Raw genomic sequence first — 17,130 nt, forward strand, 5'->3', positions numbered from 1 at the left:
AAACGAAAATAATGAGCACGGTGTCCATATCCAAGATCAGTAATGCACGTTGGTGATCACCTCAGAAATAGCCCATTGGAACACTGACTATGGAAGAAACTTTAATTGTCAGTTCTTGGTCGGAAACGGGAGATAAGTCGTAATCATAAATCCAAATATGGATGCTGTGTTCTACCACTGGATTTCATCGTGTCCTGCCTTCGATTTTCCATAAATAACGCATAACAACTCTGGCACAAAAGAATATTGCTCATGCTGTCACAGGCAGCCTTACAATACGGATAACCTTTGGAATGCAAAATCTACCCGCTTTTATGCATGCGCATGGCTTGAAAATTCATGAGAAACGGCAACAAATTTGGTTATTCAGATAAATGGCTGGGCAAGATAGAAAGAATGTAGACATCGATACAATGCAAATGTCTCCTGCCCTTCCGCTCAACTGGGAGTGCCGAGTTCCAGGGTACCAACATAGTGCAGAACTTGCTAATACCGGCATGGCTGGATGCATAAACCAGGTGTCTATATGCGAGAATATACAAATAAATCATAATGGGATATTTCTTTTGAACATTCGCGTGATAGCACAAATCTGGACATCGTCAAACGCTCTAGACTTTGAAACTTCCAGATTGAAACTGCCGAAGCGAACTAAAGCCCAGATACTTTGGGTTGATTGTTTACTAAGAAATTCGTAATGTATGAGGGAGTTGCTGGCATATGAAAGCTTGAAAGCAGGCCGTGGGCCATGCCTCATTAGTCCAGTTGGTAAAACACGAGAGATACACGGGTGATGAATGAGTCGTGCCCACCGCCCAGCACACAATGTTAATATGTCTGGATATTAAGTAACAGCACATTCTGTGGGGAAATAAACTAGGTTGTCCTTCACAAAAAAACATGCGCTTTAACACACTAAGTAACTTGGTACAAACATTTAAGTAGTTGTAAACTATAAAATTTCTACGGCATTATCATGCTCAAAAGTACCCGAACGACCTGAATTGCTTCCACTTGATTTGTATGCAACACACATAACGTAACTTTCTTGCAGGTACTTTAACCTCTTTTCGGCACAGTCATTCGGCTATACAAAATGGATACTACAAGAGACCACTAAGAGTACACTGCACACTATGGTTCAAATGGCTCTGAGCACTACGGGACTTAACTTCTGCGGTCATCAGTCCCCTAGAACTTAGAACTACTTAAACGTAACTAACCTACGGACATCACACTCATCCACAACCGAGGCAGGATTCCAAGCTGCGACCGTAGAGGTCGCGCGGTTCCAGACTGTAGCGCCTAGAACCGCGCGGCCACTCTGGCCGGCTGCTCACTATGGCTATTAGTCTACATGTCAGCTAATATCATGATAACGTAAATATCAGGAAACACCTCATTATACATGAGACAGTCTTTAAAGCTTGTAAGCTAAAATTAATTACAGTAAATGAGATTTCAAAATACAAGTTTCAACTTCAAACATACACTCCTGGAAATGGAAAAAAGAACACATTGACACCGGTGTGTCAGACCCACCATACTTGCTCCGGACACTGCGAGAGGGCTGTACAAGCAATGATCACACGCACGGCACAGCGGACACACCAGGAACCGCGGTGTTGGCCGTCGAATGGCGCTAGCTGCGCAGCATTTGTGCACCGCCGCCGTCAGTGTCAGCCAGTTTGCCGTGGCATACGGAGCTCCATCGCAGTCTTTAACACTGGTAACATGCCGCGACAGCGTGGACGTGAACCGTATGTGCAGTTGACGGACTTTGAGCGACGGCGTATAGTGGGCATGCGGGAGGCCGGGTGGACGTACCGCCGAATTGCTCAACACGTGGGGCGTGAGGTCTCCACAGTACATCGATGTTGTCGCCAGTGGTCGGCGGAAGGTGCACGTGCCCGTCGACCTGGGACCAGACCGCAGCGACGCACGGATGCACGCCAAGACCGTAGGATCCTACGCAGTGCCGTAGGGGACCGTACCGCCACTTCCCAGCGAATTAGGGACACTGTTGCTCCTGGGGTATCGGCGAGGACCATTCGCAACCGTCTCCATGAAGCTGGGCTACGGTCCCGCACACCGTTAGGCCGTCTTCCGCTCACGCCCCAACATCGTGCAGCCCGCCTCCAGCGGTGTCGCGACAGGCGTGAATGGGGGGACGAATGGAGACGTGTCGTCTTCAGCGATGAGAGTCGCTTCTGCCTTGGTGCCAATGATGGTCGTATGCGTGTTTGGCGCCGTGCAGGTGAGCGCCACAATCAGGACTGCATGCGACCGAGGCACACAGGGCCAACACCCGGCATCATGGTGTGGGGAGCGATTTCCTACACTGGCCGTACACCACTGGTGATCGTCGAGGGGACACTGAATAGTGCACGGTACATCCAAACCGTCATCGAACGCATCGTTCTACCATTCCTAGACCGGCAAGGGAACTTGCTGTTCCAACAGGACAATGCACGTCCGCATGTATCCCGTGCCACCCAACGTGCTCTAGAAGGTGTAAGTCAACTACCCTGGCCAGCAAGATCTCCGGATCTGTCCCCCATTGAGCATGTTTGGGACTGGATGAAGCGTCGTCTCACGCGGTCTGCACGTCCAGCACGAACGCTGGTCCAACTGAGGCGCCAGGTGGAAATGGCATGGCAAGCCGTTCCACAGGACTACATCCAGCATATCTACGATCGTCCCCATGGGAGAATAGCAGCCTGCATTGCTGCGAAAGGTGGATATACACTGTACTAGTGCCGACATTGTGCATGCTCTGTTGCCTGTGTCTATGTGCCTGTGGTTCTGTCAGTGTGATCATGTGATGTATCTGACCCCAGGAATGTGTCAATAAAGTTTCCCCTTCCTGGGACAATGAATTCACGGTGTTCTTATTTCAATTTCCAGGAGTGTATTACGAAAATTTTGTACGTCATCCAGAAATCCTGTCCAGCAACTATTGTTCCTGTTAACTAACCATGAAAGATTTTAAATGTGGTTTCAGTTAAACGTAACAACGTGCGCTCATATTTAATCTTGAAATGACATGACGTAAAGCTTGTGTTGATCGGGTATGCGAACTCAGAATCTAATCTCATTGCTAAAGAAGCACAACCAAATGTTCGATATCGATCTTCTTCACCAGTAGCGAGATGACGGAAACAGAAATGACGAAAAAAGAAAGTTTTGTCTTACTAGGATTTGAGCCCGGCGCTTGAATCGAACGTGCACTGCACTCATTCAGTTGTTTCAATTTCTTCACGGCTTTTTGAGTCCTGTTTTCCTGTCGCTGTGCTATATTTCATTGCACAGTTTGCTTTTCTGGTTCTAAACTATGTATTTTACACAGCTTATTAAATTTCCTTGAAGATGTTTGAGTTTTGTAATTAGTCTTATGTTGTTGATATATGTTAAGGGGGTGCCAAGAAGAGCATGCTTAAGCACAACTGTTTTAAATATATAGTATTAAAAAATGTTATTTACTCATAATGTTAACACATATGGTGATGGAAAAGATGTATAGTTTCTGTTGAATGAGCTTCTTAATTTTCAGTACGCTTAAGACAGAAAAACAAATATAGCTAAGACAGTTATTGCAGAGGAGGGCTGTTTAAATAATTCCTGAGGGCCGTCTAAATAATTCCAACTTCTCTTGATTTATGATGCTCGAGTTGCAACAGATGCATATCGGAATTATTTGTAACTATGCTTTAGATCCAAATAATACTTACAGAAACGCAAATAACACTCATTGGCCTGTTATGCTTTAAATCAAAATCATAGTTACAGAAATGCAAATGAGACTTATTGGGCTGTTCGTTAGGTTTTTTGGGTCACAGTCGAAGTGGTGGCAGTCGGCGCCACAGCCTCTTCTGAAGACAGAGCATGCCAAGTGCTAGCCGGATAAGAAACACATCAGCTGTGCAAATGTATCTTCCTGTTGCTACTCCAACCGAGAAGTGGCAACATTGAAATATACGTTTGGCAAATGATGTCGATTTACGTCCTAGAATCATTCAGACTTATCCTGTTAAATTCACTTGATATTTTCTTGTCATTTCCAATAAATAATCTGAATTATTCTCACTTAAGGTGTAACACTGGGTTATCAAAGTTGTGATTTCATTCCATGAAGGTACATGCCACTAATCCCACATTTTAAGCTGCAAATTATGTGCATAATCAATTACTACATTGATTAGAGCATACTGCAGGTTGTACTGGCATGCTAGCAAAGTGGTCATGTGGCCGCTTTGTGACGGGGGGAGATGCCATTGCTCTTGGTTCCAGTCTCACTGCAGACCTAGAGAATTTGTTATACTTTTACTTCTTCTCTTACTGAGCTGCAAGCAGTCAGACCGATAATCAGTAACGTAATCTTAACTCCTCCATCTTAATTCTTCCCGCAAACTTTACTTAGTACCTCACTGATCCAAATACGAAATTTTTAAGAAGTTTCAACATTGCATCCTTGTTAAAGCTTCTATTGTTCTGCTTAAGCCAACATAATCTGTAATTTTTTTGTGAATACACAGTTTGATTGATTTATATGTGGCATTGAATGATTTCTTAACTGGGTTTCTTTTTGGGTCTACTCTCCTGGACAGTTTTATATATTTTCACGGTAATTGCAATATGTTTCTTCGGTAGTACACAGGACTTCACGTTGACTCAGAGCATATCAAGGCAAAAGTGCGTTATTCCTACCAATGTGTGAAGTTTTGGCCAAGCTCGTGTTACGGGTAGTTTTTGTTTCAGTAAATTAGACTTTCTTCATAAGGTTATCATAGTAAGTTGTAACTAATTTGTATTAGAACAGTGCATATTTTTCTAGCGCTTCTCGTTGGTTTATTGAACATAACAGAAAAACGTAAGAGGGAAATTAAACATCAACAATATATCTTCTCACATTAACTAAAACATACTAATGAGCCCAGGCATATTTTGGATACCAAGCCTGTAGAAAGCTACTGGTTCGGAGATAAAGATGTCGTTAATCCAAATTCAAAGTGCATTTTCGCCCACAAAGAAATTTTCTTGGTTGGTATTACATAAGGTGCGAGAAAGAAAAACACTGGAAAGTGCAAGATTAGAATAAGTGCGGTAGGGACATCCTTTGATCCAAGCATCTGGATAGGTTTTTATGCTCCTACAACTTCCCCCTGTATGATTCTATTCGTTGACAAACATATTGTTCGTGAATGCAGTTTCGGAATTTTACTAGTACATTCTTTCTGCCGTTTACACTCTTCCATAGACTTTCTTCGTCATCTACTCGATTTCATACTTCATATTCTACAGCATCTGTCATCTTGATTCTACAAAACTTCTGTAGAATATTGGTTCAGATATTCCCAGTTTCATCATTTCTATTTTCCCCAGCGTTCACATGTGATTTTTATGTAATGATTTGCTCCAAATGTTACGCTCCAGGAACTTTTTCCTCAATTTCCTGTATATGTCTAATAAGAGCAAAGCTTTCTTGCCGAAGAAATAAGCCTCCTCTACCTGGATCATTCCACCCCCGTTATTTTCGTTGGTTCACCAGTTTGTACAATTTTATACATTTTTTTAGGTATTTGAGTTCTATCTCCTCTTCTAGTCCTCTATTTTCTAAGTTTTGATGTTTAGAAAGTCATTGTTCTCGTTCTTACAAATCACCATCCATTTCGTCCTAGTTTTCTTTATTTTTGTTCCACTTTTTGTTCATATGATATGTCACTCCCAAATATGCACTACTGGCCCTTAAAGTTGCTACATCACGAATATGACCTGCTACATACGCAAAAAATATAACCAACAGGAAGAAGATGCTGTGACATGGAAATGATTAGCTTTTCGGAGCATTCACACAAGCTTGGCGCTGGTGGCGACACCTACAACGTGCTGACATGAGGAAAGTTTCCAACCGATTTCTCATACACAAACAGCAGTTGACCGGCGTTGCCTGGTGAAACGTTGTTGTGATGCCTCGTGTAAGGAAGAGAAATGCGTACCATCACGTTTCCGACTTTGATAAATTTCGGATTTTAGCCTATCGTGATTTTGGTTTATCGTATCGCGACATTGCTGCTCGCGTTGGTCGAGATTCAATGACTGTTACAGAATATGGAATCGGTGGGTTCAGAAGGGTAATACGGAACGCCGTGCTGGATCCCAACGGCCTCGTATCACTAGCAGTCGAGATGACAGGCATCTTATTCGCATGGCTGTAACGGATCGTGCAGCCACGTCTCGATCCCGGAGTCAAGAGATCGCAGAGAAAAACTTCCCGCACTTTACCTCCTGATTCAAGGGATGGCGCTGCAAGCAACGCAGGATAGAAACTACATCTATGGAAGTACAGGGCACCACTTCACTACGCGCCATATCGCTGTTGCTATGACGTATTCCGTCCAATCAGAAGCCGTCCTTGGCATATAAAAGTGGGAATCTCGCTAGTTCACGACAGTCAGTTTTAGCCCTGACGACGACCATGGAGGTAGTGGTCGAAACCTTGAGTTTTATCCTGAATTGACGCGGCATGTACACCGAGAGATTTTTATTCAAGAAATACGTCGCGAAAGACTTCGTAGCCAAGAGATGGGGACGTTTGCAAGACAACAACCATATGCACCAACAGTTCGACGACGTTTGCAGTAGCATGCACTATCAGCTCCGAGACCGTGGCTGCGGTTACCCTTGACGCTGCATCAGAGACAGGAGCGCCTGCGATGGTGTACTCAACGACGAACCTGGGTGCACGAATGGCAAAACGTTTTTTCGGATGAATCCAGGTTCTATTTACAGCATCATGATGGTCGCATCCGTGTTTGGCGACATCGCGGTGAACGCACATTGGAAGCGTGTATTCGTCATCGCCATACTGGCTTATCACGCGGCGTGATGGTATGGGGTGCCACTGGTTACGTGTCTCGGTCACCTCTTGTTCGCATTGACGGCGCTTTGAACAGTGGACGTTACATTTCAGATGTGTTACGACCTGTGGCTCTAACCTTCATTCGATCCCTGCGAAACCCTAAATTTCAGGTCCTGTACGGGCCTTTCTTGATACAGAAAACGTTCGACTGCTGCCCTAGCCAGTACAGTCTCCAGATCTCTCACCAACTGAAAATGTCTGGTCAATGGTGGCCGGGAAACAGGCTCGTCACAATACGCCAATCACTACTCTTGATGAACTGTGGTATCGTGTTGAAGCTGCATGGGCAGCTGTACCTGTACGCGCCATCCAAGCTCTGTTTGACTCAATGCCCAGGCGTATCAAGGCCGTTATTACGGCCAGAGGTGGTTGTTCTGGGTACTGATTTCTCAGGATCTATGCACCCAAATTGCGTGAAAATGTAATCACATATCAGTTCTAGTATAATATATTTGTCCAATGAATACCCGTTTATCATCTGCATTTCTTCTTGGTGTATTAATTTTAATGGTCAGTAGTGTAGAAAAACAGAGGTCACAAAATACGTTTGAGAAAATAGTTTGACAGAAAGATAAACGACAGTTGTCTGCCATTGCTATCTTTGTGTCCCTAGACACACTGTCCACCTTCTTCCTGAGCTTTGCCCTCTGGTGCATGTAACAGGTGAACAGCAGTCGTATTTTTATCTGGCAGTATTTGACGGTTTGGTGCTTCAATAAAATACCATTGTCTTTCAAACTCCATCAAATTAAATACACCTTTCAACGGATATGACAATCGTTATCATTAACAATGACAACTGATTTCCATGGCTGGTGCAGTATCCTACCTACTGGAGGTGAGACAATATGATTCATATTTGAGCTGGTGACACAAGAAGAGCGCTGTAGCCCCGACCTGCCAGGGCAGTAAGACGTCACGGACAGACCAATGTGACGTCACGGACAGGGCCATGTGACGCGAGTGGCCGGAGCTACTTCCGTTTTTCCAGCCTATTAGCCTGAAGCTGAAAGTAATGAATATCTGGATGCAAATGGTTAGATTGTGGATGAAAACGTGTAATATTTTTGACAGTGTGAAGCTATGGCTTAATGACGGTATTGTCTCCATACTTTCTTATTAGAATTAAATTTTAGTTTCTGTTGAACTCCGTAATTTACAGAAATGGCAATGTATCCTGTCCTTAAACTATATTTATTGCTCTACAAATTTACTTTCCGCGTCAGTATACTACACAGGATATGTTCGTGATCACAGAGGAGCTCACTGAGTGTAGTTGTTCTTCATCTAATAGTGTTCTGCCTTCTTCCTCTTCTTCTTCTTTCGCTTATTCTCGTTTTTCTCCTTCTCCTTTCACAGATTTTTTTGTGGAGTCTTCTGTTTTTCTTGCAATACTTCTAGTTGACACTAACATACATGTTTCCTCGTAAGACAGTTAGCTGTTTCTATGGAGCTCAGATTTCAGCAGTCCTATTCCCACATAAGAAACTACAAATTCGATTCCAAGGGGTTCCTAATAGATTATTTGTTATGTTTCCACAAAACGATATATTACAACGTTTTCGTGATGATGTGAAACATACGTTTCTGTAAACCACTCACTTGTATTTTGAAAGTAATACTACTCCTTTCTGTTTCAGGTACACCACGTGCACTGTCAGGACTACTATGGTAAGTGGAAAGGCTGTATTTAAAAATATAGCTTTTTCGCTTATGATCAATTACCGTTAACAATGCATATTGAAATTCTGAGTGTAAACTGATATACTAAGAGCTACGAAGGTAGATTCTTACTGCACGGAAATTCTACGCAGAATCTTACGAATAGGAGTTTGGAAACTTATATTGTTTGTTAAAACACACAAGCGTTACTATCATTCGCGAGTTTAGTGTTAGCCATCTGCTTTCGGTTTGATGGCGCACGATTTCAAATTAAGTAAAAGCCAGATGTATAATAGCGTCGTGAGGTTGTAAACATTAGCTAGAAATTAATGTGGCTACAGAAACACTTTTTTTTCGAACAACTTCTCTTTCAGTAACAAAATTGATACATACGAGCATGCTCAGTCGACTGAGCGATAAGTCCACAGTGAATCTCTCATTGCTGTCCTTAGAACGGATTGGTGCTGCCTTCTTCTGCGTCATAGGATATGTCGTGTCTGTATCAGTATCGTGTAGATTACTACAATTTCCGCTTGCGCAATGTAGTGCTGTATTTGTGTCTCTATGGACGCGTAAGGCACGACAGAAAAGTGACAAGTTGGGAGGTAGTGAAGATATGCAACCCACTGTCCTTGAAAAATTCGAAAGGGACTCTGAGCCTAAATGCTTGGTCGACAGGTGGATCACCATCCACTTTGCTGTTTTACTTTACTTCATGGGACCCTGTGGAGACATCTGATATTTATTTGAGTACATAAGGCTACTTTCTGATGATCTAATATCGCCTCTCCTGTTCTTCCCAGCCACCCAAAGGCTCTTTTCAGTAAAGAGGACTGAAAGCGGCTGTCTTGCGGTCTAGAGCCACCGGATGAGCGTAGCTATTTATAGCTCAATTCGACTTCCGACGCCCACTACGCCCTTTGATGTTTCTTTTGTTGTTTCAGAGCCCTCACTGAAATTCAGTAAAGCACATGTTCTCTCAGTGCTTTCCTGTTCTCGTGGATGTGATAGCCGCCGAGATCTTAATAATAGACTGCCGGACACTAACCGTGTTTAAATTAAAACCTCCGTCCCTTTTCACTTTTTTTCGACGTACTTCTTTTGATAGACTCCTTAATTACGTTGTCACAGAAACTTGGCGTTCACACCACGATATTAATTTCATTTTCTGATTTCATTCAAGGGAGCGCTCGGTGACGACTGATTTCCTTGGTTGTTTCTGCCTGGTGTGTCACTGATGTTCCTTGCAGCTTTCCTCTACTGTTCTAATAGGCTGGCCCATGTAAGACATGACATATTCGCAAGGAATTCCGTTGTAATGGCATTTGCCACTCTGACTTGACGATGCGCCGCCTATACAGGGTGGTCAGAAACAGTCTGAAAAGCTTGTAAGGATGTTTCAGGAGAGGCTGAACTGAGAAACAATTGTTAAGATAAAAATTCGATACGTTGCACCGTTTTCGAGTTAATGGCATTGAAGGTGTCAGTTCTTCTCATAACGTGGATGACAGCGCACGATACTTCTCAGCCTTTGGCTCGAGTTCGATTCTTACTACCATCCCGTGTCCAGTTTTTAGTGTCGCTTTCTTTTTCGGTTTTAAGAATACTTTTGGCGTCAGCATTTGTAACGGGCCGCTTCAGTTTGAGCGCGCCACACTGCGATTAACTTCAGTGCTAATTAGCTCGGAAGCGGCGCAACGTATCGAATTTTTTCCTTAAAAATTATTTCTCAGCATAACCTACCCTGCAACACTCTTACAAGCGTTTCACACCGCTTCTGAACACCCTGCATATAAGGGGCGATCAAAAAGTTTCCGTTTGAGGATGTTGCTGAAGCGTATATACAACGTAGCTCGACTCCGGTGCTGCTATATAAGCATCGACATTTAGGAAAGGGATTAGTGTGGTATTCGTGTCTTTCCAACGTGCGTGAGGTAAACATCGAAGTGCGACTATTTTGACGTTATTACCAAATACGTCCAAACAGGACCAACGTGGTGTTATTCTTTTCTTAGCTGCCAAAGGACAAACAAGGGTAAACATCCACCAAAGAATGAAGAAATGATATGGGGCAGCATATCTGTCGAAAACCAGATGCAGCAAGGGATGCTGCTGGTTCACGACAACGCACGTCCCGATACCGCACACGTCGTGATGCAGAAATTACGCCAACTCGAGTTGGAGACACTCGATCACCCACTCTCCCTGCTCTCCCCCCATCCGATTATCACGCATTCGGTCCCTTGAAAAAGGCTCGAAGGGAGAATGCTTTCTATCAGACCGGAATATGCAGCAAGCAGTTGCTGACTTCTTCGCACAGTAAGACATGGTATTTTACCAAATGGGTATCGTCAGCCTGATGCGTCGGTCGGATGATTGCCTCACGGCTATTTTCCTTGTTTGGCGTACTGATTCTGGATTGCACGACCTTCGAAAGGAAACTTTTTGATCGCCCCTTATACAATAGCCGCCTGTGGCCAAAGCTAACAACGATGCCAAAAACAAGTCTCGAATCCAAGACCCCAGCTTTAGGAGAAAGCAACGCTGCTCCAAAGCCACCGATGCCGCTGAAGCAAAGTCAGAAACCGTTTTTAATGCTCCAACGAAGCAGTTCTGCAGCTGTGATACTTCAAACCACATATTCCCTTAATTACTTCATATACACCCAATGATCACCAGGTACTCGTCATTCTTAGACTCTCAGATGAATGTTACGTTTCCAATGGAAAACTTAGTTGGCGCACCTGGAATCGAAAGCGGAAAAATCCTGAAAAGATAAATAGGTCATCACCTCTAATGGTGTCTATAAAAGATGTTTTGCAATCATTGTTTTTAGTTGGTAAGCTATGAGGGCTTTCTAAAAAGAAAATGGTGTGGTGTGGCCCTCAACTACGTACCGTCAGACTCAGAGTTGAAATATTAAAGGTTTTACCTGGTTTCGTTGTCTAGGGGCTGGGATAGGTAGTTGCCGCATTACAAGCCAAATACTGCTGAGTCTACTGTATACAATATGAATATACACTTGCATCAAATGGTTGAAGGTTCCTATCACTCGGCAATTGCGAATTTTGAATGTAACGTAGAAATTTGTAAATGAAAGATTGCAATTAAATAAAATCTGCAGGAGCTATTTTTAACGACTTTAAATGATGAGTACAATAGCAGAAGTACCTTTAAGAATGCCGTTTATTATTGCAAACGCTTATTGGTATCGATGGTCCAGCAATTAAATAAAATATAAGTTGAATAACAGGGAAACAATAGATTCCTACTTCAAGTAATTAGTTATGAACAACAACATAGCTTGCGAGATATTCACTTCTAAACGCATACTACGTCTTCACTGCAGAAGCCACGGAAGTCTCACAAGTGCACAAGTCGGCACTAGCTAATATTTCTAACTCCCGCGACCACGCGCAAACTGCTCCACTTTCCCGGTCTTTCCCACGACCATCCGTCGCATCTCCTCGCCCAGCGCTCTCTCTGTCCTGTCCAGCACTCCTCCCCCACTTCCATCCAGTCTCCCCAATAACGAGCGCTGAATTTGGGTAGAGCGCTCCCGCCATTTGTTCAAGCCATCTAACATTCTGCGTGGTGTCTGTTTGTTCTAAGTCGTGTCTCCCTACCACTTTCGCACAACGACGCTCTGAGCGTGTTTTTTTAGGGAATTGACCAGTTTGAACTTGGTACCTGTTGCTGGTAAGGAGACGCCAGACCACACATGACATGTAGAGTTCAGAAGGGTTCAGTGAGACTAGCGATGATATAATCAAATACTTAATGATTTCAGCGTCAGCTCCACTGCACTCCCTGTAAAAGAATCTTAATACTAACTAAATTTAGTGGAAGGCGTTCAAGGCCTTCCTATTTGTAGTTAGCTGCTAAAATAACGTCGAAAAAGCAGTTAAGTTTACCATGGTTGATTGGGTTGTTTGGGGAAGGAGACCAGACAGCGAGGTCATCGGTCTCATTGGATAAGGCAAAGAAGGGGAAGGAAGTTGGACGTGCCCTTTCAAAAGAACCATCCCGGAATTTGCCTGGAGTGATTTAGGGAAATCACGGAAAACCTAAATCAGGATGGCCAACGCGGGATTGAACCGTCGTCCTCCCGAATGCGAGTCCAGTGTCTAACCACCGCGCCACCTTGCTCGGTGGAATTTTTATTCTACTCACAAAACATTGTTTATAAATTGTACTATTGATAAAAGGAAATATTTTAATAAAGGATGATAAAAACCAACTGTGTCCAACAAAAATGTCAACGAATATTCGCTGAATGGGCTTCCAAGTTCTATAAAGGATCGAAGGATGACCTATGCCATATCACATCTATAATCTAGGTTTAAATGAAATTGCATGAAAGAGAAAACTATCAAAAATGGTCTACAGTGACCCTCAATTATCTTTAATTACTTATTTAACTTGTCGTAGATTACAGTGGCTGATGTGGCTTCTCAATAATTATAGAACAGAAAAATCGTCGCTTTTCAGATTTTAACTTCAAGTAGCAAATGTGAATACCACGAAGTTTAATTGACGATCGACACTAGTATTACGTAAAAATGGGATGTAACAGATGAGCCTCCTGAAGTTCTGAGTGAAGCTTTATGCGCTCTGATGCGGCGTCGTGTGCGGCATCGTGTGCGTTCATTACCTTGTCGGTGGTTAGGCAGCGTCAGGGGCAGCGGACAGCGCAGCTCCACACACCTTGCCGCCAACTCTCTCGAACTTATCCTTACTACTGTTTACCGAAATTGGTTTAAGAAAAAGGTATCTGGCTGTGTTTTCAACTAACCAATCAGCGTCTCAATGTTAACCTTAAGCTCCGCCTACAGAAATTCTGTCTATCCAATAAGAAACGCTATACTTTTCGTGGTGGGGCAATGTTTTTAATGTTTGCTACATAACAGAAACGCGTATAGTCTCACGCTAAAACTTGCAGCTGGTGTGACCCTTTTAGTGTTTTCGTAAGATCTAGAGGGTGTTACAAAAAGGTACGGCCAAACTTTCAGGAAAATTCCTCACACACAAATAAAGAAAAGATGTTATGTGGACATGGGTCCGGAAACGCTTAATTTCCATGTTAGAGCTCATTTTAGTTTCGTCAGTATGTACTGCACTTCCTCGATTCACCGCCAGTTGGCCCAATTGAAGGGAGGTAATGTTGATTTCGGTGCTTCTGTTGACATGCGACTCATTGCTCTACAGTACTAGCATCAAGCACATCAGTATGTAGCATCAACAGGTTAGTGTTCATCACGGACGTGGTTTTGCAGTCAGTGCAATGTTTACAAATGCGGAGTTGGCAGATGCCCGTTTGATGTATGGATTAGCAAGGAGCATTATTCTTGCTGCTCGCTTTTGTGAAATCAGTACTTTCTTTCTCAGTGGTGTGTTACCCCATGAAATTATTCCATAAGACATAAGTTCGTAGGATTCCACTCCTAGTTTCATTTTGAATAAAATAAAGGACCAGTGCAAAGTTGGTCGACACGTCAGCAGTTCAGTTGCTTTAGTGTTTGGTAATCATGTGGCCTCATACCCACAATTATTTTATTCTATATATATATATATATATATATATCGGCTGTTTTGTCGCTTACATCGCCGTCGACATTTCCCGATGTAAGCGAGCAATCAGCCAAAAAATCACCGTAAGTACAAACCAACACAGTCTTAACGAACTCTTTTTTGGATTTAAAAAGCAAATCAAAATGTAAATAAACTTAATTACAGATCACTGTTGATGCTTTACCTCAATAAAGCGAAACGCGTCATGTGAGAAATCACGCATTTTTGTAGTTGCAATGACGGGTCAAAAATACCCTCATGAAGTATAAAGCAACTACGGACACTATGGCCGCACAAATGAAGAAATAAAGGTAAATATTTATCCGAATAAAAATTTGAAAACCTCGTAAGATGACACTAGAAAACAGCATATACTTCGTTTGTAGACTAAAGCGTTGTCGTTGTTTGAAATGTCGCTATTCTTTATCGGAAACCTTGTAAAAACTAAATACGGAGCCACAGTAAGAGTCAAACGTCTTGCAACGTTGTATTATTTAGAATCAAGAGTGCAAAGCGTACAGCGTATGTGTGTGCGCTTGAGACAGAGGGAGGGAGACTGTGTGTGAACGTTAGTTAGTGCGTTCGTGTGTAGTAAAACCGTGTTTGTGTTTACTTATTTGCTTAAGTGATATCTTCTAAAATGTTTTAGAAGTCAATATTTGGGCACTCTGTAAACATTTGTGTACTTCGTACAGGTAGTCTGCTTGCCTGGCGTCACGCGAACAACTCGCTTAGCCGTTGACACAGACGAAGTCATTTATCGTTTCTATAAACATCTGGGACGTAACTACTCTAACATTAACTTTGAGTAATTTAGGTCCATCCTAAAATATCTAAAGCAAGATTGGTAGACCGCGATTCGAAAAACCATGCCATGGGGCCCCATCGCTTTCCAAATTCGCTATTTCCCTTTTTAGCAATTCTCGCATCAGATCGGCCAAATTTGCTGATGACTCTGATGACATAGTAGTTTTCATCTAAATATCGTAAATGAATGACAAAATTAAATGACAGATCTGGATCACAGTGAAAGAAGGAAACAAAGATGTCCTCCTTTGATTAATAATAATTCTTGGGAAAACTCCATCTAACGTAATGATATATAATTATACCGCTCCTATACCTGAAGACGAAGCCTGATTAGGCGAAATGATAGCATCTGTTTCGAGAAGGAAGGCGGTAAATCAAAGGGAGAAGAATTGAGTGCCTATATTCAAGACCCATTAAATTAGTATACACAGATATATGCAAACATACGCATGATGAACTGCCCACAGTCACCTAGCTCAATTTACGCGAGAAAGAAGCAATGCCAGTATTGAAAGTAAAGATATAAAGCAGTTATAAGAAACTGAGTAAAACTGTACTCCTCTTAGTACATAATTTTGCCACAGTACCGGTACCATAATAAAATGCAATCTTCTAGCTATGAAAAAGAATCAAGAGAATGTGAATAATTCGCAGTCTAATAACAAACAGTGGAATAAAAAAAATCTTAGAAGGAAATGGGAAAACAGAACGTGCGAGCAATGTAAGAAAAGTATATGTTAAAGACGTAAAATATAGAATGAAAGGAAATGTATTGTAAATAGAAGTAATACGTAAATTCTGAAGCTGTGCGTGGAAATGATACTGAATGAAAATGAAGACTGAACTAATAGTGTAACTTGAAGGTACCAAATTTCATGTAAATAATCCATTAAAGTTCAGAATAAATTACGATAATAACATCACCTCCATCTCTGTTAAAAACGTTTTCATCTTTATAGAGATTGACAGTGGTGTTAAAAAAAATCGTTGCCTATTTTTTCTGCTTATTCGGTTCCACAGTTCTGCAGTACATTAAAGATGGCAACCGTTTCCCCCTGGATTGTTACTAAATGTATTTATTCATTTACGGACGAGATTCTGCTGTCGTGCCAACCTCAAGTAACAGCTCAGTGTAAAGCGCATATTCATTCCACTTAAGAGAACATTGTCCTCGTTTCAACCAAGTTTTTGTACACTGGCTGACAAACAAAGTGACGCACCCAGGAAGATGAACCTGACGGGTTGGGAGGGTATGCTATAGTTTAGTGATTACAAAATCGAGTCACATTAGCAGAGAACTTGTCACTAAGAGTCCCCTTGTCAGTACAACTTTGCACTACATCTGGCTGGAAGAACTGCTTCTACACGTGTTCTATGGGGGACACATCTGGGGATCTTGTTCACCATGGGAGTACCTCAACATCACACAGATTGTTCATAGAGAAACGTGGAAACGTGCATGTGTGGACGAGCATTGTCTTGTTGATAAATGGCACCACGATGCTGTAGCATAAGAGTTAACACAGGAGGACGCAGGATATCGTAGACGTACCGCTGTGCTCTCAGAGTTCCCTCAATACTCCACCCATGTCATGAAATCATAACCGATGGTTCCCCACATCATGGCGGAGGAGGCTAGGAGTATCATCAGAACATTGGAAGAATAGGACTTCCAGTTCGCGGACATACTTACTGAAAAGGTTGTCAAATAAAAACCCCTTCAGCCGTCAATTTTCAACCTTATTTTATCAAGCAACCAGTTTCGGCTTTTCGCTACGCCATCTTCAGGCCCCTGACTGACGTATAAGAATAATCTACCTCGCTTGTGATAGAAACAGGAGCCAGCAATAGCGGTATTAATAGATATTTGCTACAGTGACCACTTCATCCATCACCTGCCGACGGTGAACAGACGGCTGAAAGGTGTTTAATTTGACATCCGCTATCAAACAGCCGACTCCCGCAACCATCGCTAAAAAGATGGACATACGGATACTTACCGAAGGTCGTCTGGGATAATTCAGAACCGCGGTTCGTCACTTAACACAGTGCCACTCCATTCATCAGCAGTCTGTGCTTCCCGGTAACGAAACGACTCCAGGCGCAGCCGTTTATGCTGTGCTGTTAACAGCAACCTACACGTAGAACGCTAATTCCCCAATCCGGTT

The 17,130-nt window shown here is 42.7% G+C and overlaps 1 protein-coding gene across 1 annotated transcript in view; it reads left to right on the forward strand.

Moving 5' to 3' along the window:
• The window catches only part of LOC124605228, a 304,515-nt gene that overhangs the window by 34,046 nt on the left and 253,339 nt on the right, over positions 1-17,130 (forward strand). Inside the window, exon 2 of the mRNA XM_047136779.1 lies at positions 8,560-8,590. Coding sequence (XP_046992735.1) covers positions 8,560-8,590 — 31 coding nt within the window. The remainder of the gene's footprint in view (positions 1-8,559; positions 8,591-17,130) is intronic.

Source organism: Schistocerca americana, chromosome 3 (assembly GCF_021461395.2).
Source record: "Schistocerca americana isolate TAMUIC-IGC-003095 chromosome 3, iqSchAmer2.1, whole genome shotgun sequence".
Taxonomy (NCBI): Eukaryota; Metazoa; Arthropoda; class Insecta; order Orthoptera; family Acrididae; genus Schistocerca; species Schistocerca americana.